Source organism: Hemibagrus wyckioides, linkage group LG13, assembly GCF_019097595.1.
Source record: "Hemibagrus wyckioides isolate EC202008001 linkage group LG13, SWU_Hwy_1.0, whole genome shotgun sequence".
Taxonomy (NCBI): Eukaryota; Metazoa; Chordata; class Actinopteri; order Siluriformes; family Bagridae; genus Hemibagrus; species Hemibagrus wyckioides.
Genome location: NC_080722.1, coordinates 16,115,185 through 16,141,757, shown reverse-complemented (window position 1 = coordinate 16,141,757; position 26,573 = coordinate 16,115,185). Strand labels below are relative to the sequence as shown.

The following is a 26,573-nucleotide window of genomic DNA, read 5'->3' as shown; positions in this document are numbered from 1 at the left end:
ACAGCTCTGACCCATCATGCACTGTATATTCGGACACCTTTCTATCATAAGCAGCATTAACTTCTTTAGTAACTTGTCTGTTGGATCGGACCACATGGGCCAGCCTTCGCTCCCCATGTGCGTCAATGAGCCTTGGCCGCCCATGACCCTGTGACCGATTCACCACTGTTCCTTCCTTGGACCACTTTTGATAGATACTGACCACTGCAGACACCCCACAAGAGCTGCAGTTTTGGAGATACTCTGATCCAGTGGTCTAGCCATCACAGTTTGGCCCTTTGTCAAACTCGCTCAAATCCTTACACTTGCCCTTTTTTCCTGCTTCTAACACATCAACTTTGAGGACAAAATGTTCACTTGCTGCCTAATATATCCCAACCACTAACAGGTGCCATGATGACGAGATAATCAGTGTTATACACTTCACCTCTCAGTGCTCATAATGTTATGCCTGATATGCCCTATGAGAATTTACAGCACTATGTAAATGAATTAAATATGCCAACAAAAATGCTTCCAATACCCATCTGTATGTCTTCCTTTGGTGTACTGCATTTGCAAACAAGGTCATTTCTGATTCTTTGACAGTAAAGATAAAGCTCAATTTGAATGAGGATGGAAAGGGGATATAGCTGCTCATGATGTAAATATAACAAATTCCATCTCCTTTTTAAAGTGGCACAGCCTTATAAAGTGTACCTACTGGATAAAGTGGTCTAGGAAGTCCTTTAACTGGTTTGTGTGGGGTATTTTTTGTACTGTATTATCAGAGTAAGAGTAACGTTTCCTTGTGTCTTAGTACTGACATTTAGGAAAGCTTTAAATAAGATAAAAATAATATAAAAAAGGCAACAATGTCAGCTACGACTCTATGACTTGTGTAGAGGACCAGTATTACATAATCAGATCTCACAGAAAAAACAAGGTTCCTTTTCAGTACGCTCTGATGGACTCAGAGCTTGTTTCTGTGCTTAATGCAAGTTGGTTTTTTTTAATTATCATGGGAATTTTTAGGGTGTAGTCCATGTCATCTTCACCCAGATCTAGGGAGTGACCCTTATCACAAGCCTGAAAATGACTCAACATTCCTTTCTGAAATACACGGTCAAAATATGTTCAAGACCAAATAAACTGTATCCCCCCGAATAACTTTATCTTCACATGAAAGTGGACTGTCAGAATTATTTCCTTGCTCCTCGACGACTAGTGAAGTGCACAGAGCCAGATCTGTGTGTGTGTGTGTGATGATGATGATACACTGATACACACTGACTGGCCTTCAAAACTGCCTGACTTCAGTCCACTGAACTTGGCGGGACTGGACTGGAACTGCTATAAAGCCAACGGGAAAAAAACAACAATTTTTTAAAAAGAAATAAGATGTGACTAACGTTTCTTTGTTAAAAGACAGATTATGTTTTAGTCATTATTTGAGTGTGAAAGAGAAAAGTGAAAAGAAATAAAATTTTTATTTCCTATGTCGATAAATGAATATGTGCAATATTATGCTGCTTATTTCTGTAACTGTTCATCGCAGTTGCAACAGTCTGCCAGGATTTCATAACTCTAACAGCCCCTGTGTGTATAGCGCACATCACTCATCTGATGCAATACAGAACAGTTCAAAACCTAATAACCAGAAAAATGTTAACGAGTTAACGAAAAGAGCAAAACTGCTCACTGGATGCGAAGGTTGCTTTCTCTCTCTCTGTGTCTTTTTGGTTCTCTCTATGGCTCTCTCTCTGTTTCTTTCGGATTCTCTCTCTTTCATTCTCATTCTCTCTCTCTCTCTTTTTCTCTGTGTGTGTCTCTCTAATTCTCTCTGTGTATCTCTCTCTCTGTCTGTGTCTTTTTGGTTCTCTCTATGGCGCTCTCTATGTTTCTTTCGGATTCTCTCTCTTTCATTCTCATTCTCTCTCTCTCTTTTTCTCTATGTGTGTCTCTCTAATTCTCTCTGTGTATCTCTCTCTCTCTCTCTCTCTCTGTGTCTTTTTGGTTCTCTCTATGGCTTTCTCTCTGTCTCACTCTCTGTGTCTTTCTGATTCTCTCTCTTTCATTCTCATTCTCTCTCTCTCTCTTTTTCTCTGTGTATCTCTCTCTCTCTCTCTCTCTCTGTCTCTGCGCATGCGCGGATGTGAATGAGCGAGTTGAGCGTCGTGAGCGAGTTTGCGAGCGATTTCAAAACTTTATTGTCTTTTTTGGCAATTCATTAAATTTTTTGTTGTTGTTTGGTTTGCGTGTTTTGTGAGGAGCTGTGCGTGTGTGTTAGTGTGCGTGTGTGTGTGTTTGGGCACGTGTGTGTTTCCCGGTAAGGAGTGAGCCGGCATTTCGGCACGCTTTGCGCCGGGAACATGGAGAAGGTGGATGATAGCGTGTACGAGTCTCTCACACGGCAGCATGGTGTGAGGATTGTGTGTAACGTTAGCATGGAGGAGTGTGTGTTGGCGGTCGGGAAGGTGGTAGGGTACAGCAACATTTTAGCTGCCTCCCGTATGAACAGTGCTATTGTGCTTTTTCTGAACTCTTTGAACAAAGTGAATGAGATTGTTAAGCAGAAAGTGGTCATTAATGATTCCCTGGTAACGGTGCTTCCTCTCAGTACTCCATCGAAGAAAATAATTTTGTCAAACGTTCCTCCTTTCTTGAAAAATGACACCATTGCTAAAGAGCTCTCCCGCTATGGCAAAATGGTTTCTCCTATAAGAAAGATCCACATGGGCAGTAAAGCACCAGAGTTAAGAAACTCAAAGATAGTTTCCTTTAGGAGACTGGTGTACATGGTGCTGAATAATGGCGTGGAGGAGCTGGACTTAGCGGTGAAATTTAGCGTGGATGGCTTTGACTACACCGTTTTTGTGACTACTGACTCTGGCATGAAATGTTTCAACTGTCGTGAAACAGGACACTTGGTTCGTGCATGTCCAGAGAAGGTTAAAAAAGACGGGGCGACAGACAGGCAGGTTGAGCAGACTAGGCCAGATGTGCACAGTGGTGATACTGAGGGAGATGGGCCCTCTGTATCGGTTTCTCCAGTGGCTGAGTCTGTTACAGCTGACCCTCCTGCGGTTAAGCCCATAGCTGCTGCCTCCTCCATGCTGGATCCCGTCATGACCGTTCCCCCTGCGGTTGAGACCGGGCTCAGCGGAGGCAACCCTGGTGCTACTGTGGCGAAACCCGCAGGGGACAAAGCAGGAGCATCTGATCCTGCGAAAAGTGATAAAGAGATGGGCGAAACAACATCCGAGCCCCCCTTGCAGACAAGCCAGGTGGAGGAACGGGACAGTCTCGATAATGGAGGTACAGATGCTGAGATGGAAGCAGAACCTGTTTTTAAAGTCCCCACTAAGCGTAAGAAAAAATCTAAAAGCAGGAGCAACAAGCAGGCTAAGAAACACGAGTCAGACGTGGAAGAAAGTGATGGTGGCTCCACGGACTCAAGTTGGTCACAGTGCTCACAGTCAGACGAAAGGGAGACGGTCTACACACCAGCAGAAATATCAGCGTTTTTAAAAAACACCAAGGGCAAAAGGTCAGTGAATATCGAAGAATTTTTCCCAGACACTGAACAGTTTGTGTGTGATGTTAAAAAGTTAATGCGGTGTGGTGTGTTTGAAAAAACTGAAATCTATCGTCTGAAGGCCATAGTGACCAAACTTAGGAAGAACACCGAAGGTTCTTTATAGACTGCTGAGCTCTGTAATGCCTAACCAACTGATTGATTGCATTATGTGGGTGACATTTTATTATTTAATAATGAGTGCTATCACTGCCGTAACCCTTAATATCAATGGTGCCAGGGACCACAGAAAGAGAGCGGCAGTGTATGAGACACAAGCATGCGGATGTTGTTTTCCTGCAGGAAACTCATAGCGATCCTGGAAACTCCTCGGACTGGGCGAGCGAGTGGAAGGGACTTGTGTTTTTAAGTCACAATACCTCTCTTAGTGGTGGTGTTGCCCTTTTATTTTCACCGTCTTTTAGCCCACAGTCTTATGATGTTGAAGAAGTTTTAAAAGGCAGGCTTTTAAAAGTGCGGGCGTTTTATGAGAATGAGGTTTTTGTTTTTATTTGTGTGTACGCTCCCACCCTAAGTGTGGAGAGAATGGTGTTCTTAAATATTTTAAGCACTGTCATCGGTTCCTGTAGTCAGAGTGAAGTTTTAATCATTGGTGGGGATTTTAACTGCACTGAAGACATTTTAGATAGGAACCATTTAGAACCTCATGCTGCCTCTCGCAAACGCCTGTGTGAGTTAATCACAACACATGACCTGAGTGATGTTTGGAGGAATTTCCATGAAACAGAGAGACAATACACCTGGTCCCATTGTAAAGAGAACCTCCTCTCACTAGCAAGGCTTGATCGTTTTTACACTTTCAAACATCAGCTGAATATTTTTAGGTCCTGTGTTATTTATCCTGTGGGCTTTTCGGATCATTTTATGGTACAGTGCACTTTTAAGAAGAGCAATGTAAAGCCACGTAGTGCCTACTGGCATTTTAATGCTGCTCTTTTAGATGATATTAATTTTAGAGAGAGTTTTATTTTCTTTTGGCATGCTTTTAGGCTCCAGAAGCCGACTTTTACATCACTGCAAGATTGGTGGGATGTGGCAAAAGTGCACATTCAAATGTTTTGTCAACAGTACGCTCACAATGTGACTAAGGACATCACCAGATCACTTAGAGCTCTAGAGATTGAGGTAGTGGAACTCCAGGGTTTGGTGGAGTCCACAGGAAATCGAGGCCATATTGAGGCTCTCAAAAAGAAAAAACATGCGTTGGGTGAGTTGTTGGACACAACAGTGCAGGGGGCGCTGGTCCGCTCGCGCTTTAAAAACTTAACAGAGATGGACGCTCCTTCCAAGTTCTTCTTTAGTCTTGAGAAAAAAAATGGACAGAAAAGGTTCATACATGCTTTGCGTACAGATTCAGGGGAGCTTGTAACTGATCCCACTGAAATTCGCAAGCAGACAGTCAGCTTTTACTCAAAGCTGTACAGGAGTGAGCTCGCAGCTGTGCAGGAGGTGGAGGAAGATTTTGTCAGGAATCTTCCTAAAATAACCGATGATTCAGCTAGGGAACTGGACAGGGAGCTGACCCTCGATGAGTTGGAGGTTGCAATCAACAGCATGCAAAATGGGCGGTCACCTGGAATCGATGGGCTTTCGGTGGAGTTTTTTAAGGCTTTCTGGTCAGTGATAGGGCAGGACTTGCTGGAAGTGTTGAAGGCGAGCATAAGCGAAGGCAGACTGCCGCTGAGTAGCCGTAGAGCAGTCCTGACCCTACTCCCAAAGAAGGGAGATCAGACTGACCTTAGGAACTGGCGCCCTGTCTCCTTACTCTGCACAGACTGCAAGGTGCTCTCAAAAGCATTAGCAACAAGGCTAGGAAAGGTGATGGAGCAAGTCATCCACTTTGACCAGACGTACTGTGTGCCTGGCAGGTCTATCCACGACAATGTACACTTAATTCGTGACATTTTGGACGTCTCTAGGCTATTGGGGCTGAAGACTGGTCTTATTTTCATAGATCAGGAGAAGGCTTTCGACCGGGTTGAACACCAGTATTTGTGGAGGGCGTTAGAGAATTTTGGGTTCAACTCCGGGTTCAAGGCCATGATCCAGGTGCTGTACAGCGACATTGAGAGCGTACTGAAAGTTAACGGTGGTTTATCTGTGCCTTTTAAAGTGTATAGGGGTATTAGGCAGGGCTGCTCTCTGTCTGGCATGTTATACGCCCTAGCCATAGAACCTTTACTATGTCAGATAAGAAGCAAGATTTCTGGTCTGTCTATACCAAGGTGCAATACCCCATACTGTGTTTCTGCCTATGCTGATGATGTTGTTGTGATGGTGACTGAACAAAGAGATATTGATATTTTAACTGACATCATAATTAAGTTTAATGTGATATCTTCTGCAAAAGTAAACTGGAACAAAAGTGAAGCCATTTTAGTCGGGGATTGGAAAGGTGGGGAACCATGTCTCCCGGATAATTTGACCTGGAGAACAGGTGGTTTTAAATATTTGGGAGTGTACCTGGGAGACAGTAGCTATGTTAAGAAAAACTGGGAAGGCATAAGTGAAAAGCTAAAAGGACGTCTGAATAAATGGAAATGGCTCGTTCCAAAGATGTCATATAAGGGCAGAACTTTGGTTATAAACAATCTAGTTGCTTCAATGTTATGGCACAGACTGGCCTGTATTGACCCCCCTCCCAAACTACTAGCAGACCTGCAGGCCATGATGGTGGACTTCTGGGACAAGCTGCCCTGGTTACCACAAAGCATTCTATACCTACCCAAGGAAGAGAGCGGATAAGGACTTATCCACTTATCCAGCAGGACTGTGGCCTTTCGTCTTTGTCATGTACAGAAGCTCCTCACTGGCCCAGAGAACCTCTCATGGAGAGCAGCTGCGAACGGAATACTACGCACAGTGGGAGGATGGGGTCTGGACAGGTCACTGTTTTTAATGGACACAAAGCAACTAAGCTTAACTGGATTACCAGCTTTTTATCAAGGTATTTTTAAAGTTTTTAACCAGTTCAGATTGCAGAAGGAAGACTGTTCGTCACTGTGCTGGCTTCTCGATGAACCTCTCATCCATGGCGCTCTGGCTCTCTCCAGCCTTAACCAGAGCATTGATCTCCACAAGGACTGTAACACTACGACAGTTGGTGCAACTGTCAGGACCGGACTTTGCTCACTCAGACGATGTAGCAACAAAGCTAGGGGTAAAGTCTGTACGTGTGGTTGCACAGCTTTTACAGAGGTGGAGGTCAGCACTTACATCTGAAGAGCGCATGCGGCTCAGGGACTACTGCGCTGGGGTGGTCAGCTCTGAGGAAGGTGAGCCCAATCCGGTTCTTTCTCTTGTACCTAATCTGTCAGAGGTCTCAGGTCCCCTCCTCGGAGATGGGGAAAGAACAGCTATAGGCCTTAACACAGCCTCGGGTAAGAGCCTCTATAAACTGTGTGTAAAAGTTTACAACAAGAGATGGCTAGACGGGAGGGTAGACACGCCCTGGCGCAGTGTCCTTGGGCTGAATGATGATGTAAAGCCAGAGTGGCGAACGTTGTACAAACCACCGTTAACTAAAAGAACAGGTGACCTGCAGTGGAGAATACTGCATGGCATTGTCTCTGTTAATGCTTTTATCTGTATTTTAAACCCAGAGGTCACACATGAGTGTCCTTTTTGTTTACAGAGGGAGACAGTGTTTCATGCTTTTATGAACTGTTTTAGACTTCGTCCACTTTTTAGTGTTTTAGCGAGTGTCTTTGAGTGTTTTAACACGGTTTTTACCCCACAGGTTTTTATCCTTGGTTTTAAATACACCAGAAAAGAAAGGTTCAAGTGTCAGCTGGTCAATTTTATCCTGGGCCAGGCGAAACTGGCCATCTACACCAGCAGAAAGAACAAAGTGACACAGAACACACAACATGATGTTACTGTAATCTTTCAGAGACTGGTCAGAACAAGGGTCTTTGTTGATTTCAACTTTTATAAAAGTATGAATGACCTTGAAAAGTTCCAGCTGATGTGGTGTTATGGGGGAGCCGTGTGTACTGTTTTAAATGATGAACTGCTGTTTGCACGCGAGTTTGGATGAACTTTTATTTTAACTTCCTGTGTATTTTAATAGTTTTTTAACTAGGTTTTTGATGTGCCATTTATTTATTTATTTATTTATTTATCTATCTTTATAAATGGACTACTTTATTTATTTAATTATTTAACTATTTATTTACTCAATTTCCCCTGTGAAATTTGCTGCTAAAGTGAACGAATAATTGGATTTAATAAATGACCATCAAAAGTCAAAGTCTCTGTGTATCTCTCTCTCTCTCTCTCTCTCTCTCTCTCTGTGTCTTTTTGGTTCTCTCTATGGCTCTCTCACTGTGTCTTTCTGATTCTCTCTCTTTCATTCTCATTCTCTCTCTCTTTTTCTCTATGTGTGTCTCTCTAATTCTCTCTGTGCATCTCTCTCTCTCTCTATCTTTCTGTGTCTTTTTGGTTCTCTCTATGGCTCTCTCTCTGTCTCACTCTCTGTGTCTTTCTGATTCTCTCTCTTTCATTCTCATTCTCTCTCTCTCTTTTTCTCTGTGTGTCTCTCTTTCTCTCTGTGTATCTCTCTCTCTCTCTCTCTCTGTGTCTTTTTGGTTCTCTCTATGGCTCTCTCACTGTGTCTTTCTGATTCTCTCTCTTTCATTCTCATTCTCTCTCTCTTTTTCTCTATGCGTGTCTCTCTAATTCTCTCTGTGCATCTCTCTCTCTCTCTCTCTCTCTCTCTTTCTGTGTCTTTTTGGTTCTCTCTATGGCTCTCTCTCTGTCTCACTCTCTGTGTCTTTCTGATTCTCTCTCTTTCATTCTCATTCTCTCTCTCTTTTTCTCTGTGTGTCTCTCTAATTCTCTCTGTGCATCTCTCTCTCTCTCTCTCTTTCTGTGTCTTTTTGGTTCTCTCTATGGCTCTCTCTCTGTCTCACTCTCTGTGTCTTTCTGATTCTCTCTCTTTCATTCTCATTCTCTCTCTCTCTTTTTCTCTATGTGTGTCTCTCTTTCTCTCTGTGTATCTCTCTCTCTCTCTCTGTGTGTCTTTTTGGTTCTCTCTATGGCTCTCTCTCTGTGTCTTTCTGATTCTCTCTCTTTCATTCTCATTCTCTCTCTCTTTTTCTCTGTGTGTGTGTCTCTCTCTCTCTCTCTCTGTGTGTCTTTTTGGTTCTCTCTATGGCTCTCTCTCTGTCTCACTCTCTGTGTCTTTCTGATTCTCTCTCTTTCATTCTCATTCTCTCTCTTTCTCTGTGTGTGTGTCTCTCTCTCTCTCTCTCTCTCTCTCTCTCTCTGTGTCTTTTTGGTCCTCTCTATGGCTCTCTCTCTGTCTCACTCTCTGTGTCTTTCGGATTCTCTCTCTTTCTCATTCTCTCTCTCTTTTTCTCTGTGTGTGTCTCTCTAATTCTCTCTGTGTATCTCTCTCTCTCTCTCTGTGTCTTTTTGGTTCTCTCTATCTTTCTGATTCTCTCTCTTTCATTCTCATTCTCTCTCTCTCTTTTTCTCTATGTGTGTCTCTCTAATTCTCTCTGTGTATCTCTCTCTCTCTGTGTCTTTTTGGTTCTCTCTATCTCACTCTCTGTGTCTTTCTGATTCTCTCTCTTTCATTCTCATTCTCTCTCTCTCTTTTTCTCTATGTGTGTCTCTCTAATTCTCTCTGTGCATCTCTCTTTCTCTCTCTCTCTCTCTCTGTGTCTTTTTGGTTCTCTCTATGGCTCTCTCTCTGTCTCACTCTGTCTTTCTGATTCTCTCTCTTTCATTCTCATTCTCTCTCTCTCTTTTTCTCTGTGTGTCTCTCTTTCTCTCTGTGTATCTCTCTCTCTCTCTCTCTCTCTCTCTGTGTCTTTTTGGTTCTCTCTATGGCTCTCTCTCTGTGTCTTTCTGATTCTCTCTCTTTCATTCTCATTCTCTCTCTCTCTCTCTTTTTCTCTATGTGGGTCTCTCTAATTCTCTCTGTGTATCTCTCTCTCTCTCTGTGTGTGTCTTTCTGATTCTCTCTCTTTCATTCTCATTCTCTCTCTCTCTTTTTCTCTATGTGTGTCTCTCTATTTCTCTCTGTGTATCTCTCTGTCCCTCTCTCTCTCTCTCGGTCATCTGTGAGCTCATGTATGTGGAAAAAGGGCAGCCAGTGTGCAGTGTGTAGTGTGTTGCCCTTACCATGTGCAGCAACAAGTATTTAATTCAGGTATTTCAGAGGAAGGTCAGTAGCTGTCATGCAAATAAACGGGACGAAATTGTCCAAAAAAAATGATATTAACTTATTAGGAGAAAAATAACATGGTCGTCAAAACTCTAATTACGGTTACCGCACTTATATAAATAATCAGGTGATTAATTTGCATGTTTCATCATCATATCAAAATAGAAAAAATGTGCAGTTCAACCACTAAACAAGGATATTACACTGTATGTCTTAATAAATAACAAATGCATTACATTTATAATTGAGCATTTATAATCATGCTCTTGTGTTTTCTAATGATGATACTTTAATATAGAAATACAATTTTAACAAAACAGCTCCAGAGACAAGGCAAATAAAACAGTGTGATATGGTCAAATAAAGAAGTTAGGAGTGCTATATTAATTTCTGATCATATTGCTAAACTAAACAGGGCCTGTAAACAACACAGTAAATAAAGTGAAAGTAATTAAGTAATAAAGTGAAAGTAACACACACACACACACACACAGGCGCGTGCGCGTTTCATGCGATCATGTTTATAAAACAAAATATCATGTAGTATTTCCTCGATGTCTCGTTGTCCAGATAAACAAAGAGTTTGAATAGGAGGACAAACCTCTGGAGAAGGCCACTGGTCTACAGACATGTGCGGTCATAACGTGAAACTCATACAAGCTTAGAGGAGCGGATGTGGTGACAGTTTATACTTAAAGACTTTTTTACAAGCTATTCTCTGAAGCTGCCTCCATCTCTCTCTCTCTCTCTGATTTGCAACTCACCGTTCATTCTGGCTCATCTGTTCCCCTGCTCATGTGGCATGAAGACAGATTTCCTTCCACAAGCACGACACTTACTCCAGCCGGTGTTCATTCAATGCATTCAGCTAATCCTTTCCATTGTAAAACTACATGAATTTGTTGTCATTGCAATCGATGAAGCCTGCAGGAGGAGGACAGGCTGGATGACTAGCTAACTCGCTACCTGTCAGCACAGGCCTGCTCTCACACACACCGTATTATCCTCTTCAAATTTTTTTTTTTTTTACAAATATCTAAAATCAGCCACTTTTACTAAAACCCTCTGCAGAAAAGTTAATCATCATTTGGTGTGGTGAAGTACCGAGCACTGACTTTCCGAACAAAGTGCTAGCGCTAAGCTAAACACTAACACGGCACAGCGTTCGCCTTTTATCAGTCACGTGACCCAGTGTGTTGGTCATATGACCGCGTCGTCTTTTGTTATTTATTTATTTATTTATTTATTTATTTATTTATTTATTTATTTAAAATCCATCATGACATCAGTGGTTCAATTACTAATGGCTCCCAACCCAGTTCCCTAGAAATTCAGTATAAAGGGTGTGAAAGAGTGCTTTCTTATTTAGTGGACTATACAGCTCTGGAAAAAAATAAGAAAAATTTAGTGGAAAAATTTAGTTCCAGGGAGGAAAAAAAGAAAGAAAATGAAAGAGAATTCTTGCCTCAATCATACACAGATAAATGTTATTCACGATTAACATTATTCCTTAATTAATTACCTTCAACTGTTTTTTTGTTTGTATTTTTTGCAAAACCAAAATGGTTTTATTCCAAAAGTTTTAATCCAACACTAGACCAGGTCACACATATACACACACACACACACACACATATATATATATATATATATATATATATATATATATATATATATATATATATATATATATATATCTGTGACCTGGTCTAGTGTTAGATTAAAACTTTTGGAATAAAACCATATATATATATATATATATACACTGCCCAATCTCCAGATCATCAAGAGGAAGATGGATGGTCACAAACCAAGTAAAGCTGAGCTGTTTGCTTTTTTGCAAAAAGAGTGGTATAAAGTTCCCCAACAGCAATGTGAAAAACTGGTGGACAGCATGGAGCCAAAACCAAATACTGATTTCTTAATGTTATTTAGCCAAAGCATTAACACAATTTGTTTACAAATAATTTGCATTTTGTTTTATTTGAGTTATTAAAGCTCTGTAAATACTGCATGGTCTTGGGTTATTTTGATGTGTTTCCTTTAAATATACACTCTAAATATTGAATTTAGGAGAAATATCGTCAGCAGTTCACAAAAAATGAAACAAAACTGTTCATCTCACCAATACATGACCTTTTTTCCAGAGCTGTATTTCCAACAGGAATGCATTTCAGTATTCAGCATGCATTTATCCTGGATCCATGTGTGTCTGTGAAGCTCTCTGAAACCTTTAAACATGCTTTAAATAATCAGCAGTTGCTCATGCTTGAAACCATCATTTAATCCTGAATTTACTGTAAATGAAATTCAGATCAGCGCTTCATTACTTAAAACGGAAACTTTAAACTTTCCGTAAGACAGAGTTATAGTTCCCAATCTCGATCTTGTTAGTTTATCAGTTCACCTGTGATGCTGTTCATTGTTTCAAATGGCCTTCCATATTTTTTAAGTGTAAGAGTTTTTCACACAAAGCAGATATACATTGTGACATAATTCGAAGCTGTGCACATGCACAAGGGTTTTTAATAAGCAAATAACATTGTAGCTACATATCCAGTATGGCTTTATCCAAGTTTGATACAAAATACATGTTCTGTCCTGTATCTAATTCTCTGTAAATGGTCAAAGGATCCATTGTCAGTGTTGGTTTCAAAGATAAGGATTATCATGATCATCAAGATGTTACACAATACAGAAGTAAGCCTACATTCCTCTTGAACAGGATGTGTTTAAGTCACAGGTACTGTACTCAGTCTAAAGCAGACTTCAGCGGTGCCCATTTGTGCTGCTGGAGATCTAATGTCCAGCTGTTGTTCAGGTCATCCTCAAACCCATTACACCTGATCCAGATATTCGGCTTCTTCAAATACATGTAAACACTAAAGTAGAGCTATGTGAATCAGAGCTGGAGATGAAAAAGAGCTCCAGTAGCAGGATTTGGCAGCGCTGAAGGCCAAGAAAAACTGAATAATATAGGTAAACATCATGCATCTTTCTGTGCAATTTACAGTTTTGTTGCATTTTAGAGCCTGAATAATTGAATATGCACATCATTCAGGTACTTCTTACACAATGTCAGTTCTCCAGATGTTTTCTGTATATTGGGTCCTGCAGTTATATGTCTGCACTGTCTTGGTGGTAACTAACATGGTGGTGCCCTCCTCAGTGGAGGGAAGTGGAAGACTGGTCTTGCAGTAAGTTTTGCATGTGGCATCTTCCACATCAGCTGATCCATCATCCGACTTCTCAGTTGCCTCGGAACCTCCATCACTTTCGGATGTTTCTTGTTGTTGAGCTGTTGAACGTATAATTCATTTTTTCACATTATTATTTCAGTGATTTGCACACACACACACACACATACACAGATTCACTGACCTGCCCACTCCTGTTCACTCATACAGTCAGCAGTGCAACAAAGCAATGTATAAAATCTAGGATAAGACCTTCAGGTTATGTTCAAATCAAACATCAGAAATGAGGGGGGAAAGGGGTTGAAGACTGGAAAAAAGACCAGGTAATGTTTTTCCAATCTCCACCTGTTCAGTTTTGGTGAAATTATGCCCAAGTGTTCTTGACTGGCAGGAGTTGAAACTCTATGCAGTTTACTCCTTTGGTATCCTATCTGCCATAAAGGCTGAACATGTGCTTTGTAAAATGCTTTTCTTCTCACCACAGTTGTAAAGAGTGGTTATTTCTGTTACCTTAGACTTCCTGTCATTCTTCCTAATTCCCCTCTGACTGCTCAGTCAATGCTTTAGTAATTTTCATAAAATTCTGTGCTCTAGATAATTTTTGTTTAAGGTTTGTGTGATCTCCCCAACGTCTCTGACATACTCAAACCAGCCCACCAAGCATGATAGCACATTTTTTCCCATTCCCCATTGTGTTGTTTGATCAGAACATACATAACTAAAGCCTTGATCTCTTGTATCTGCATGCTAAACACACATACACACTATATATGAATATATATTATTTAATACAAAAAACTAAACATCTACATATTATTAGTCATAATACAAAATTATAAAATTAAAAATTTAATTTAAAAAATGGTATGCAACATTTTTTTAATTAACAAAAAAAATTCCAAACATATATAACTAATGTTATGCATCAGGAATAAAGGTAATTCATATAATAATAGTAGTAAGTCCTGTGTAAAACACTCTACCTTTGGCTTTGGTGACTTGTCTGCAGGCCTTTCTGCGTACAACCTGAATTAAAGTCAGTGTAATGAAAGTGCCGAGGAACACAAATAACACTATGAGGATTATACGAATATTTCGGTTCGCTCCAGGTTGATTAGTAGAGGCTGTGAAAGATATAAAGTAGTGAAGATCATGAGATGCTCATTTCCTCATTTCACTCCTGTTATATGAACTGCTAATTCAGATTTCTGCTCTGTTTCATCTCCTTATAAAGGCAATGAATTAAAGGCAGTGAAGTTTTCACATGATTGAAATTGACTGAGACATCATCAGCAAATGCATCTGAAAGTATTGTTTAATTGCCTACTTACATGCTGTAGGTTTACAATAAGTCACACAGATAGCAGGGGGAGACTTGCATCTAATGGAGCAAGGCATACAATCCTCAGTTAGTCCATCGAAATAACTATTACTGCCACATTTTGCCACCGCTACAGGAGTCATGAAAAGTAAAAGCCATAATTGGGAAATCATCTTTAGCCAGTGCATCTGAATGCACTCTATTACACAGCAGGCCACATTTATGTTGTGAGTATGTAAATATTTTCTGAGGAAGGGGAAGTCCCTTTTGACTTGAACAGTCAGCAAAGTCTTATTTTCATCCTCAGAGGTATGCATGAAGTCTCATGATTACTCAAAAAATTGATGCACCAATACTTAATCACAGTCTCATGAGGATTGAACATAAGTCACGGTTTGTTCCTTTAAATTACATCAGAACCTTTTCTCTGGGGTTTTTTTCTTGTGTGTGTGTATGAAGAATTGTTCTTCTCTGACTTCTACACCCATAACAATATAAAACCGAATGCTGCGTATTCCAGAGCAATAAAACATCATAAGTCCAAAGTATTCACACTCGTTGTTTTATGCCCATTTCTTATATTAAAAAACAGTCAAGTTTACATCACATATGATTTTGTACATTGCCATAACATTACCATATTACTTAGAAAAATTTTTAAAAATTTAAATAAATAAAAACAAAATAGGACAAAATAAAATATTGTATAATTTTGTAATATTGTAAATTTGTAATAATAAAATGAGTTAAAAATATGTAATAAAAATATATATAAAAAAAAGGACAAAATAAAATAAACAATTTTGTCGTGGCTATGTATGAAATTATATGAGCGTACATACATGTGAAAAAAGCCTGTAGAAGTAAAAGGTGGGGCTGGTATTACAGCTGAGACAGTCCACAAGCTAGATGCGAAAAGGGGAAATGTGAACTTATGAACACATCTCATTTTGCATTTTTCACAAATGATGTATGAACATGCACTATTTATTTATATGTGTATTTTCCCTGCTTGTTTTAATGAGGAAAAAAAAACCTGAGACACATGACATGTCTTGCTACTATAAATTTTCTCTATTTAATTGTCTCTTCTTTGTCAAAGCGATGGATTGTAGGTTACAAAATCTTGAACTTATTTAACTGAAGCTCACTTTTTATTGTGCTATGCACTTTATCATATAACACATATATTCCAGACAATATTATGTTAGAACATTTACACAGTATCATAAATATAAAAGAGAAGAGAAAAAAAAAAACAACACTGATGAAATTAGAAATATTTCTCATGATAACATTTCATTCAGATCATTTTGCTTGCTTGAAGGCACAGCGGTCCCGAGGCTGCGTTCTTCACACTGCTGTGGAAAGAGGTGGGTATTACAACTGATAGTGCAAAGTCTACAAAGAACTGTTGTAAACGATTTTTTATTCCATCAAGCAACCAACTGGTGCAGCAGTGCAGGTAATAATTAACAGACTGCAAATGTGGTATGATTACTTAAATAAATATGATCAGTGTTTGGGGGAATTTGTCAACAAAAAAAAAAAGGAGTCTGTAGGCTGTATAATGTCTGATCTGTTTACCTGTGGATTATATGCATAACGGTTCCCTGTTCAGATTGTTGGATGGTCCCAGTGCCTGAGTGTTTGTATAGGAGATCATACAGACGTTTGTGCTGATGGTGCCTTTTTGATGCGAGTTCCCCTTTGGGGCATTGCCTCTCCCACTTCTCCGGAATGAACTAAGTCCGTTTGAGAGCCGATCAGAGACTTTGCGCACCACTCCAGAAATTCCCTTGGTCCGTCTATACAAAATGATGTCATCCTCCAGCTCTTTAGAAGGCACCTCGATGTTCCCAGTGTACCAAAACACCCACCAGATAAGGCTGAGAAAAATGACCACAGCTCCAGAGTAGATCAGAAGGTCGTTGAAGAAGATATCCCAAAACACACCAGATAAGAGGATCAGGAGTCCCAATACGTCGTGAAATACGGCAAACCAAAACGAGAACTTGCACCGGCCCACTCCCTGAATACTTTTCTCCATGGCTATGATGCTTTCTTTCTCCACTAATGATATTTTTTGCTTGCTATATCGGGTAGAATGAGTGACACAAGTGTAGCGTACACCGTGTAGGCACTCTGACAGAAACACATGTTCTGTAAAGGGGTCAAAGTACACTGTATGGGATAAGTCTTTGGCAAGGATCTAATGAACAAATTATACTTTTATCTGACCTTATGGTATCATCTCCATACGTGCAAATGTGACAGGTTTTAACTGATATATTATTGCTGTATGCGCAGTCAGAAATGTTTTATACATGCTCACAGGAGGGTCCACACTTGAAATAAGTGATTGAAGAGAGAGTAAATAATAAACATCAACTAAGAGCTAATGGGTTCTTTATGGGTTCATCCAGATGGAGAAAATAAAAAGAAAGAACCCTTAATATTTCCATTTCTATTTGAATGATATGTAGAAGCTGGAGTCTCCATTTTTTTACATTGTGTTTTGTTACAAATGAATGGAAAATGAAATGCAACCAGACTTAAAATGTAAGAGTTTTATCAATTGAAATGTTCTTCAGTTCAGTGAAATAAATAGATAAGATACATATCAGCCATTTTGTGTTTCGTCTAGTATGTTCATTTTCTGCTTTCTATAAATGTATTTATTCAGTAATTACTGGCTAATAGATCACTGTGGCTCATCAAGGTTTCACACATGTTCCATATGAAACGTGCGCCGCGTCTTTGGTCCTTGGCGCCTCACTTTGTCCTTAATGATGGGCAACAACACTAGTGCAACTACAAGGAATATGATGCCCACAGAGAGACAAACAGGTCCCACACCTTGTGGCAAATCGGTTACTCCAAATTCGCCAAGTAGGTACAACACAATGCCTGTGCATAATACCAGGCCTCCAAAAACAGCAAGAATGATGGGTTTGTTATAATAAGTCCAGAGTGTGGGCTCTGCAGTTACAGGCTCCTGCACACAGTAAAAAGGATTCTGAACTAAGCTATCTAGCCTCATGCTGCTCTGTGGACCCTCAGCTCCAGAGGACATCTTGGGGGGAAAAAAACCTGCAAATCTCTGGTAGTAATTGAAGAATCATGGAGAAAAAAAATCATTAATTACATTCCATGATCAAAAACCATACTACATCTCACAGCGGCTGAAATAGAAACGTCCAGTGCCAGCTTACCTGTTTATCTGCTGTTAACTTTGGATCTGATGCCTTTTCTCCAACACAAACCCTTAAACAGCTTTAATAAGTACGTCCAAAAGCAACTACGTACCCCGAGTCTCCAACCTTGTGGACAGTGTGTTTGTTTTTGTACTCACTGTAATTAAAGTGAGGGAGGGGCATGGAACTCAACAAATAATGTCCGCATCTGTCATGCAAAGCAATATGTCTGTGAGATATACAACATGCTGGTGCTCTCATGGGAAGGATTTGGGAGGTTATTATAAAATAAAAAATAAGGCTTGTTTGCTTTGTGGGAAGATCAAAACAAATTTACATACACACATAAAGGTGACTACATGGACAGCCTGTAACAAGCTGCTGTCAACTAGATAAAGCAAGTAGATAAACAGCAGCTGGTCTAACACAGACAGACGTCACAAAAAGCCGGTAAACCAACACAAGTGTTGTGTATGTACCATGCGGTAATAACTAATGTGGAGACATATTTAAGTCAAGGATGAAATTCTGTATATAATCATATCAACAACTAATCACACACACACGGTAAATGAGTCAATAGGGTTTATTTCTTGGAACTCTACAAATTAGCCATATGTAACTATGGCAGGTATAAACAGACACCAGAGACATACAAGTAATAGTTTTTAATACAAGTCTTGTCTTTGCACTGACAAATATAGATAAATGTGAAAGAAAAACATTGTTATGTATACAGACATTTTAGACAGATGCTTTTTTCTGTTTCTTTTGTTGAGCTTTTGGTACTTTTTTGCCAAGTGTCTTCTGTCCTTGCTTGGGTTTTGTCACTCTTTTGGTCGGAGCTGGCTTGGCCACTTTCTTTGACCCTTTTTTCGATGTGGCCTAGAGAATAAAAATAAGTAAATTAGCATCTCCATACAAAACCACATCAGGAAAATCTGACAAGCACTCTAAATACTGCAGTGTTATTACATATAGTGATACACTCTGTGGTCTGATGTACATTTACATGGATTTTTAACAATTTTCGATGCATTCTGGACACAAAAAATGTCAAACAATTTCTACAAAGATAGACAAAATTGACTATTTTTCCACTGTTTTCACGTGGATGGGAAAAATATATACATTTAAGATAAAGCCTGCTAGAAGTGTGTGTATCACTCTGACGGTATGTAATTTTATATTTAATCATATGTTTGCAATTAAATTTCACTTTTTTTTAAATGTTAGTGATAGTCATATAGCAGTTTTAGCCCAGAGGATAAGCCACTGGTCATGATTTAAAAACCAATGCTGCCATTGTTAACCTGTTAACTACTCAGATGTATAAAATGAGATAGAAGAACCTTTGGATAAGAGTGACTGGCAAATGATGTAAAGGTAATGTGAATGTATATTATATTGGTAACACCCTCATTTGTAAGTACCAAAATATGATGCAGCTCCTGAATTCTGGGACTTAGTCATTTCACTTCTTGGTCTTTTGCTTTTAACATAATTCTTGCAGCTTCTGACTTGACTATGACATGATGGAGGGAAATGAATTAACATCTTTTGAAAATGTGGGTTTATTATATATTTTTAAAAACCTGTGTTTTCAGTTTACAGCACTGACCTCCAGCTTAGGCTTTTTACTTGGGGTCTCGATAGGAACCAGCTGTGGAATCTCCTCCTCTTCATGTATTTCTTTACCATCATCACCACCTTCACCACCATCTCCCTCAACATCCTTCTCGACTACTGCTTCTTTAGCATCATCGTTGTTCACATCTGAACCGGATTTCTGTTGTCTCTGCTTCCGCTTTATTTCCTGTAAATCAAGCGAGAGATCGTTCAGTTAATATGATGTAGCGCTCTCTGCTCAATTTCCAGGCTTTAACTCTTTTGTATAAAAGAGATTAGGCAGTATGAGGACAGGACCAGTGACTACATAACATTCATGAAGAAATTCCCAGGACAGTGCGATATCTATTCATGTCTTTGAGGAAAAACTACACTCCAGGCATCTCCATGGCAACTGCTAAATAACTTGAAGACTTTTTTTTTTCTTCAACTAAAGTGAGGAGATACTTGCCTTTGCTAATCTGGCTTTCTTCTGCTCCTCCTCCAGCAGCGTCAGGTGGCTCAGGTCAGAGGTGTAGATGGGAAGAGCTATAGAGGTGTGACTTTTCAGATGGATGATTTTGATGCTTTTTCCCTTCTGTTTAAATAATAAATGAAAGCAATCAAGGACTTGAAAGCATTAAGACAAGAATCAGTATCCAGTACACTAAAATGCATTCTGTGTATAAAAATCCCCAACTCACCAAACGCAACTTGGTTGAAACAGTGTTAACAGCCGTGATTATGTTCTCAACAATCTCATCTGTGGTCATCCCCGAGTGTGCTACACGCACCAGGCTAATAACAGAGGGATAATAATACGTCAATAAGGACAATGAATAATAGGAAAGTTAACTCAAACATTTGTGTTTCAGAGGTTGTAGGGACGAGCTCCAATAGACAAGAGACTCATCTGGATACGCTCTGAGTTACTCTGGCACCGTGTTAACCCTGATCCAACACCAAAGCAGCTGGACAGAGTTTGCTGGAGTGCTATTTGTTGACAGTAAACAGGAAACTGTGACTTTACCAACAGGAGCCTTTTTTGTTGACGTTGAGGGTTGTGCCCTGAACAAGCCGATCCAAATCTCTGGCCAGGTGTTTGCTCCCCAGATCCACCGACAACGGAGCCCTGAAAAGCACAACTAGAGTATTAACATCTAATGAATACGTTGATGAACCATCCATTACACAATATAGCAAGCTCTTTAGACATGTGCAAGGGCATTTGATTGTGGAATTACCGCTATAGTAACTCTACAGTACTTTTATACTTCATAAAACTAACATCATTACATTTAAAAGCATTGTTGTAAAATCGAGTTGCGAGAATGTCGACGCATGGACATGAGGAGGACAGTGAGCCAGTCTTTTACTGCACCATAAGAACTTGCGTTTGTTTTGGACGGGTTGCAAAAATCCATTTCAGGGACAACTATAGCTGGGCTTATGACCTGAAGTGAACTGAACCTCTACAGATGCACGCTTTCAGCATGTTTGCCACTGAAAGAGGGCTGGCTGTACACAGGGGAGAAGAAAAACCGTAAACCCACTGTAAAATATGGTGGTGGATAACTGAGGCTGTTTTGCGGCTTTAGAAATCTGGGAAACCTTGTGAAGGGATCAAAGATTCTGCCAAGCACCACTATATTTCAGTCCAAAGACATTAAAAAAAATGTTTGGCAACTGTATTGTGGCTGGTTCACCTGTTGTATACAGAGATATAGCCTGTTGTGTCCAAAATTTTTTAATTCTGTCTACACTGCTTTGTCTCTTTTGGGGAGGAGTCACCGATTTGGGGGTCACCCAGTGGGCGTGATGATTAGTTTCAAGAAGGGTGCCAATATATATATATATTTTTTCTTAATATTAACACAAAGTGTGATCAAATTATAGCCCAATGGACCAAACGCACTGAAAATGAGTTAAACATTTTAGCTAAGACAGTAAACCATCTTACTTTTTCCGCAAATAAAAATGTTTCCCAATGTGGGAAGGTAAGCGGCGGCGAATGCGTGCGTCTGAAAGGAAGATGTCAAAGTTGCCAAGCAGTCTCCTCTTGGCTTCAAACGGCTTATATTCAGTCTTCAGTACTTTGAAAGGAATCACCTACGGAAGAAAAGAAAGTGAAAACCAAGTCAAATATTTAAACATCACCTTTTATCCCGCTCCATTGAAATACTTGTAGTTTTCAAATCCCAGGTCTGGAGACCAGATGCACTGCACTGGTTAGTGTTTTCTGTACTGCAACACACCAGCTTATTAGGCACTCAGGAATTATCTGATGACTTACGAAAGGTGTGTTATAACAGGGAGATCTCAGAAAGTGCAGGGCTTCAGCAGTGCAAATGCTATGGACTGTTTCAGAGGCTGTAGGGACGAGCTCTAACAGTGACAGAAGCTCATCTGGATATACTCTGAGTCACTCTTGCACTACTTTTACCCAGATCCACCAATGAAAGAGGACAGGGTTTGCTGGAGTGCCAATTTATCCCATATTTCACACTACAAATGAAAATTGCATACCTGAGGCATAAACTTGACCCCACTCTGTGTGAGTAATTTCTTGTAGAACCTTTCTGTCTGATCTGCAGTCATGTTAGGTTCATCCCGCGTGAAGAGGCAAACCTCGACAGACTCGCTGTGGAGTGCGTGAGGCAGAGGACTGAGGGAAGAGGCAGGAAAAATATACAGCATAATAAGATTCATGTCAGAGCAAAAAACCTAGAACTCTGCATGCCACAAGACAGCTGAGGACAGAAACCATGATGGTATGCTTACTGTTTTACTAATCAATATTAAAAACATTTTAGAGCAGGAATAATCCAAGTGAAACGTACATGCGAATGGTTTGCTCTTGACTGGGGATCTTCCAAAACGTAAGGAGAAGACACATTTGTTGAGTTTCATCGAGAAGCTTCTTACTCGAGGTGCTCTTCAAATACGCCTGCAACGCCTGCACAGCTTTCTTCACCTGCAATCCAGAGCACAGGCATTTCAATAACGTGTTTAATCTTAACAAAACGTGTTCATTATAGTGCAACTAAATCACTAAACCTGCTGCAGGCATCATTCAGTCATCAGCAAGAGTTTTAAAAACAGTTTAGAACAGACTACATTTAGTTGTACATAATGTTTCCCTTATTCTAAATGTAGCTGATCTGCACTAGAGCTCCATGAGCATCATAGCTCAAAACTGCATGACAAAATTTCACACAATCACATCAAGTCTATATCATGTAGTAGTCTCACAAAATGTAAGATTTTTGCAAGTGAACATTCTTTTCCTCAAAGTTGATGTGTTAGAGGCAGGAAAAATGGACAAGCGTAAGGATTTGAGAGAGTTTGACAAGGGCCAAATTGTGATGGCTAGACGACTGGATCAGAGCATCTCCAAAACTGCAGCTCTTGTGGGGTGTTCCCGGTCTGCAGTGGTCAGTATCTATCAAAAGTGGTCCAAGGAAGGAACAGTGGTGAACCAGTGACAGGGTCATGGGTGGTCAAGGCTCATTGATATACATAAGGCGTGAAGGCTGGCCCGTGTGATCCGATCCAACAGACGAGCTACTGTTGCTCAGATTGCTGAAGAAGTTAATGCTGGTTCTGATAGAAAGGTGTCAGAATACACAGTGCATGACGGGTCAGGGCTGTTTTCGCAGCAAAAGGAGAACGAAAACAATACTAGGCAGGTGGTCATAATGTTATGCCTGGTCGGAAAGTTTATTTCGTTTTCAGGATTAAAAGCAACATGTCTGGTAAAATGGTGGCCACAGCATGGAGTATATAGTCAGGCCATGCATACTGACTCTAACCTACTTTCTACTAAACTTCTTTTGCATATGTAATGCTTGAAGATCCATCCAAGAAAACTCCATTTTAAATATGATGACTTATGATAGTTATTATAACTTCCCTGGACCATGGATCAGTCTACCGTCTATGATAGGAAGCTAATTTCTTTATACACAAATACCTACTAACTTCTCAACTACTAAAACTTGTTGTTTCGACACTTTAAAAAGTGCACACGTGTGTTTACTAAATTCTATTAAACATGAAAAGGGCCACGTGCTACTTACTTACGTATGCAATAGGCAAGCCTCGTTAGCGAGCTAGCTACACGACACTCACGAAACTCCTTTTCATTTAGCTAATGTAGTCATATTCCCCTTTAATGCCAAACATGAATAACTATAGAAATATATACGCGCCGTATATAAAGGAAATCGACGATTTCCTTTAAAATAACAAAAAATGTAAAGAATAATACCTGAAACTGGTCCAGGGTTACTTTATCTTCTGCTGTAGGCTCCATGGTGCACGTGTGTGATAGAACTACAATGCGCATGCGTGAGACAGACTTCCTTTCGGTGCAGAAAAATAAAATAAAATAAAAAAAAAACTAAAAAAAAAAATATATATATAATAAAATTAAATTAAATTAATTAAAATGAAATGAAATGAAATAAACGTAATTAAAATAAAATTTAAAAAAAGTTTATATATATATATTATATTTTTTATGTCTTTAAAAAATAAATGCATTACATTCCCTAACTTGAAAAATGTGTAAGTAAATTTAAATATACTGTAATATTGTCATATTTGCATATCATTTATTATTTTTCTGGGTGATACAGTAGTGCTGCAGGTACTTGTGTACTGTGCATCCCGTGTATACTAGGGTTTCCTCAGGTTTCTTCCCACTTCCCAAAAACATGCCATGTGGTGAACTGGCTACTCTAATTTGCCCCTACGTGCAAATATGCTACTTACATACTACCTTTGAGATTATTTTTACCTTAACCTGGATTTCCTGTTTACGGTTTACATCTCCATGGTAACCAGTGCTGCACAATTAACCTGCTTGAGGGCAAGTTCATTTCAGGAGCACAGAAAATAAACAGCTCGTCAGCTGTTAAAAAGATTAACAAAGTTTTCACCATGAAAATTTACAAAGGTTTCAACATGAAAATAATTTTACAATTCCTAGGGCATAATTTGTAATCATGTTCTGTGGCTTTCTTCAAATATTTTTATTTCAAAATTTATTATTGAAGAGTTTATCCTCAGGGTATGACATTGTTGTCACTGTTCCTCCGTTTGAAGAGTTTTACCTATATATTATATTTACACCGACCAGGTATAACATTATGACTCCCTGCCTAATATTGTGTTGGTCCCCCTTTTGCTGCCAGAATAGCCCTGACCCTGTGTATTCTGATACCTTTCTATTAGAACCAGCATTAACTTCTTCAGCAGTTTGAGCAACAGTAGCTCGTCTGTTGGATCTGATCACACGGGCCAGCCTTCACTTCCCATGTGCATCACTGAGGCTTGGCCGCCTATGACCCTGTCACCGGTTCACCACTGTTCCTTCCTTGGACCACCTTTGATAGATACTGACTACTGCAGACCGGGAACACCCCACAAGAGCTGCAGTTTTGGAGATGCTCTGATCCAGTGGTCTAGCCATCTCAATTTGACCCTTGTCAAACTCACTCAAATCCTTATGCTTGTCCTCCTATATTTTTCCTGCTTCTAACACATCAACTTTGAGGACAAAATGTTCACTTGGTGTCTAATATATCCCACCCACTAACAGGTGCCATGATGAGGAGATCATCAGTCTTATTCACTTCACCTCTCACTGCTCATAATGTTATTCATGATCAGTGTATTTACTCTTAGAATGTTTAAGGAACCAAAATCACACATTCTGAACAGATCTGGTTTATCGGGTAAAATGATGGGGAATTCACATTTTATTAACCTCTCTATTAAGGGCGGAACCCAGATTGTGTCAATCAGCTGCTGATTCACTGCAACTGATCCATAAATAATGGTTTCATCGGACTTTTATTTTGAAATTGTCCTTCGTTGAAATTGTTTTCGGAATTCACTTTTACTGCAGACGCTGGTTTCTACTATTGATTGGTGGCGATTTGAAACTTTTACTTCCAATTTCTGTCGCTTTAATTAATTTAGATCTCGATCCATTAATCTACATCATTTTATTTTTTATTATTTAATTGTATTAATGGCGAGAAGAATCTTCATGAAGAGTTAAAGATTTCCAGCCAGCTGTGTTGTAAAGTCTTAGCGCTCACTAGCGGCCCCTAGTGGTCACAATAATGCAGTCTTATGTAACACGTGAAAGTGTTTTAAAAGACAGCATTGATTATTTAAGACTTTCTGTTAATACTTTACACTAAATATTGATTAATACTTTCTGTTAAATAAGGGAATTTCTAAAAGTTTCCTGCTTTCCTTGTTGTTGTTAAAGCTGTATGAGAGGAAATGAGCATTACATAGACTAGTCAAAACAGCCATTACAGGCAATTACAGGAAAACAGCACAAGCATGTCTGTGTATGTCCTTGTTAATGATGCTTCAGGATCCTTTTACATGAGTGTCTTCCCCAACAGATTTTATTTCTCAGCCATAAAAATGTGTTCATCTTAATAAACATGTTAAATAATAAATCTGTTATTGTGCCAGCTGCAAAGTCAGGGTCATGGGGCGTACTTAAAGAGTGCAAAAGATAGCTCAGGTAGTTAAATTGTGAGGCATAAGTTACTTGGAGACAATGTGAATGATTTTGACTCTGTGACTGTCATTTCTCCACGTCAGTCATCATATCAGTCAAATCCATGGGCATGTGGTCAGACCCGAAGTAGTCACCCTTGTGGATCCTATTTAAAATAATACCTCAGATAAGCACTGACTGACTGCTATTGCTGTTCTGTACATGTCTCTTTTGTGCTGGTCGTCTTTATGTTTGCCGAGAACGTTGGTCTCAACACTGGCATATACACTGATCAGGCATATGAGCAGTAACAGGTGAAGTGAATAACACTGAATATCTCATCATCATGGCACCTGTTAGTGGGTGGGATATATTAGGCAGCAAGTGAACATTTTGTCCTCAAAGTTGATGTGTTAGAAGCAGGAAAAATGGGCAAGTGTAAGAATTTGAGTGAGTTTGACAAGGACCAAATTGTGATGGCTAGACCACTGGATCAGAGCATCTCTAAAACTGCGGGGTGTCTTGTGGGGTGTTCCTGGTCTGCAGTGGTCAGTATCTATCAAAAGTGGTGCAAGGAAGGAACAGTGGTGAACTGGCAACAGGTTCATGGGCGGCCAAGGCTCATTGATGCACGTGGGGAGTGAAGGCTGGCCCGTGTGAAGAAGTTAATGCTGGTTCTGAAAGAAAGGTGACAGAATACACAGTGCATGATGGGTCAGGCCTGTTTTGGCACGAAAAAGCAAGACCAACACAATATTAGGCAGGTGGTCATAATGTTATGCCTGATCTGTGTATCTTCACAGAACATTTCGCTTTCCTAGAAAGCTTTCTTTTCGTAAATACAAACTTCCTCATACATTATTGGTCAGAGACTATTCCTCGAACCTTCTCATAACTTTTATACAATTTGAACTTTCTGGAACTTTGCATTAATCCATTGCTTTTTAGAATATTCTGGTAAACTTGAAA

General features: G+C 39.7%; 3 protein-coding genes and 2 non-coding genes across 8 annotated transcripts in view; all 5 read right to left on the bottom strand.

The window, feature by feature from the left end:
• The window catches only part of snx29 (sorting nexin 29), a 102,607-nt gene extending 91,657 nt beyond the window's left edge, over positions 1-10,950 (bottom strand). For both annotated transcript variants that reach the window (XM_058407144.1, XM_058407145.1), the window contains exon 1: positions 10,517-10,950. In XM_058407144.1, coding sequence (XP_058263127.1) covers positions 10,517-10,523 — 7 coding nt within the window. In that variant the 5' untranslated portion in view covers positions 10,524-10,950. The remainder of the gene's footprint in view (positions 1-10,516) is intronic.
• Positions 10,951-11,926: 976 nt separating this feature from the next.
• LOC131363259 (tumor necrosis factor receptor superfamily member 17) lies at positions 11,927-16,015 on the bottom strand. 2 transcript variants are annotated; one of them, XM_058405605.1, is made up of 4 exons: positions 15,858-16,015; positions 14,281-14,330; positions 13,933-14,073; positions 11,927-13,050 (listed from the first exon to the last, which is right to left on the bottom strand). In XM_058405605.1, exons 1-4 carry the CDS (start codon positions 15,872-15,874, stop codon positions 12,821-12,823), a joined length of 438 nt encoding a protein of 145 aa, XP_058261588.1. In that variant the 5' UTR covers positions 15,875-16,015; the 3' UTR covers positions 11,927-12,820. The 2 variants fall into 2 exon arrangements, with proteins under 2 accessions (XP_058261588.1, XP_058261587.1); XM_058405604.1 differs by lacking the exon at positions 15,858-16,015 and having other exon boundaries at positions 11,931-13,050; positions 14,281-15,631.
• A 2,020-nt stretch (positions 16,016-18,035) lies between these two features.
• rsl1d1 (ribosomal L1 domain containing 1) lies at positions 18,036-23,460 on the bottom strand. Of its 2 annotated transcripts, XR_009206286.1 has the most exons (10): positions 23,346-23,460; positions 21,916-22,049; positions 21,602-21,740; positions 21,036-21,184; positions 20,106-20,207; positions 19,780-19,873; positions 19,548-19,673; positions 19,089-19,283; positions 18,901-18,992; positions 18,214-18,352 (listed from the first exon to the last, which is right to left on the bottom strand). XR_009206286.1 is itself a non-coding variant. In XM_058405496.1 (9 exons), the coding sequence occupies exons 1-9, from the start codon at positions 23,421-23,423 to the stop codon at positions 18,212-18,214; spliced, it is 1,158 nt and encodes a 385-aa protein (XP_058261479.1). In that variant the 5' UTR covers positions 23,424-23,460; the 3' UTR covers positions 18,036-18,211. The 2 variants fall into 2 exon arrangements, 1 of the variants encoding a protein (XP_058261479.1); XM_058405496.1 differs by lacking the exon at positions 18,901-18,992 and having other exon boundaries at positions 18,036-18,352.
• LOC131364222 (small nucleolar RNA SNORA55) lies at positions 19,940-20,069 on the bottom strand. Its single transcript, XR_009206439.1, has one exon. It is a non-coding gene; the product is annotated as a small nucleolar RNA SNORA55 (small nucleolar RNA).
• LOC131364221 (small nucleolar RNA SNORA55) lies at positions 21,432-21,559 on the bottom strand. Its single transcript, XR_009206438.1, has one exon. It is a non-coding gene; the product is annotated as a small nucleolar RNA SNORA55 (small nucleolar RNA).
• Positions 23,461-26,573: the final 3,113 nt, after the last annotated feature.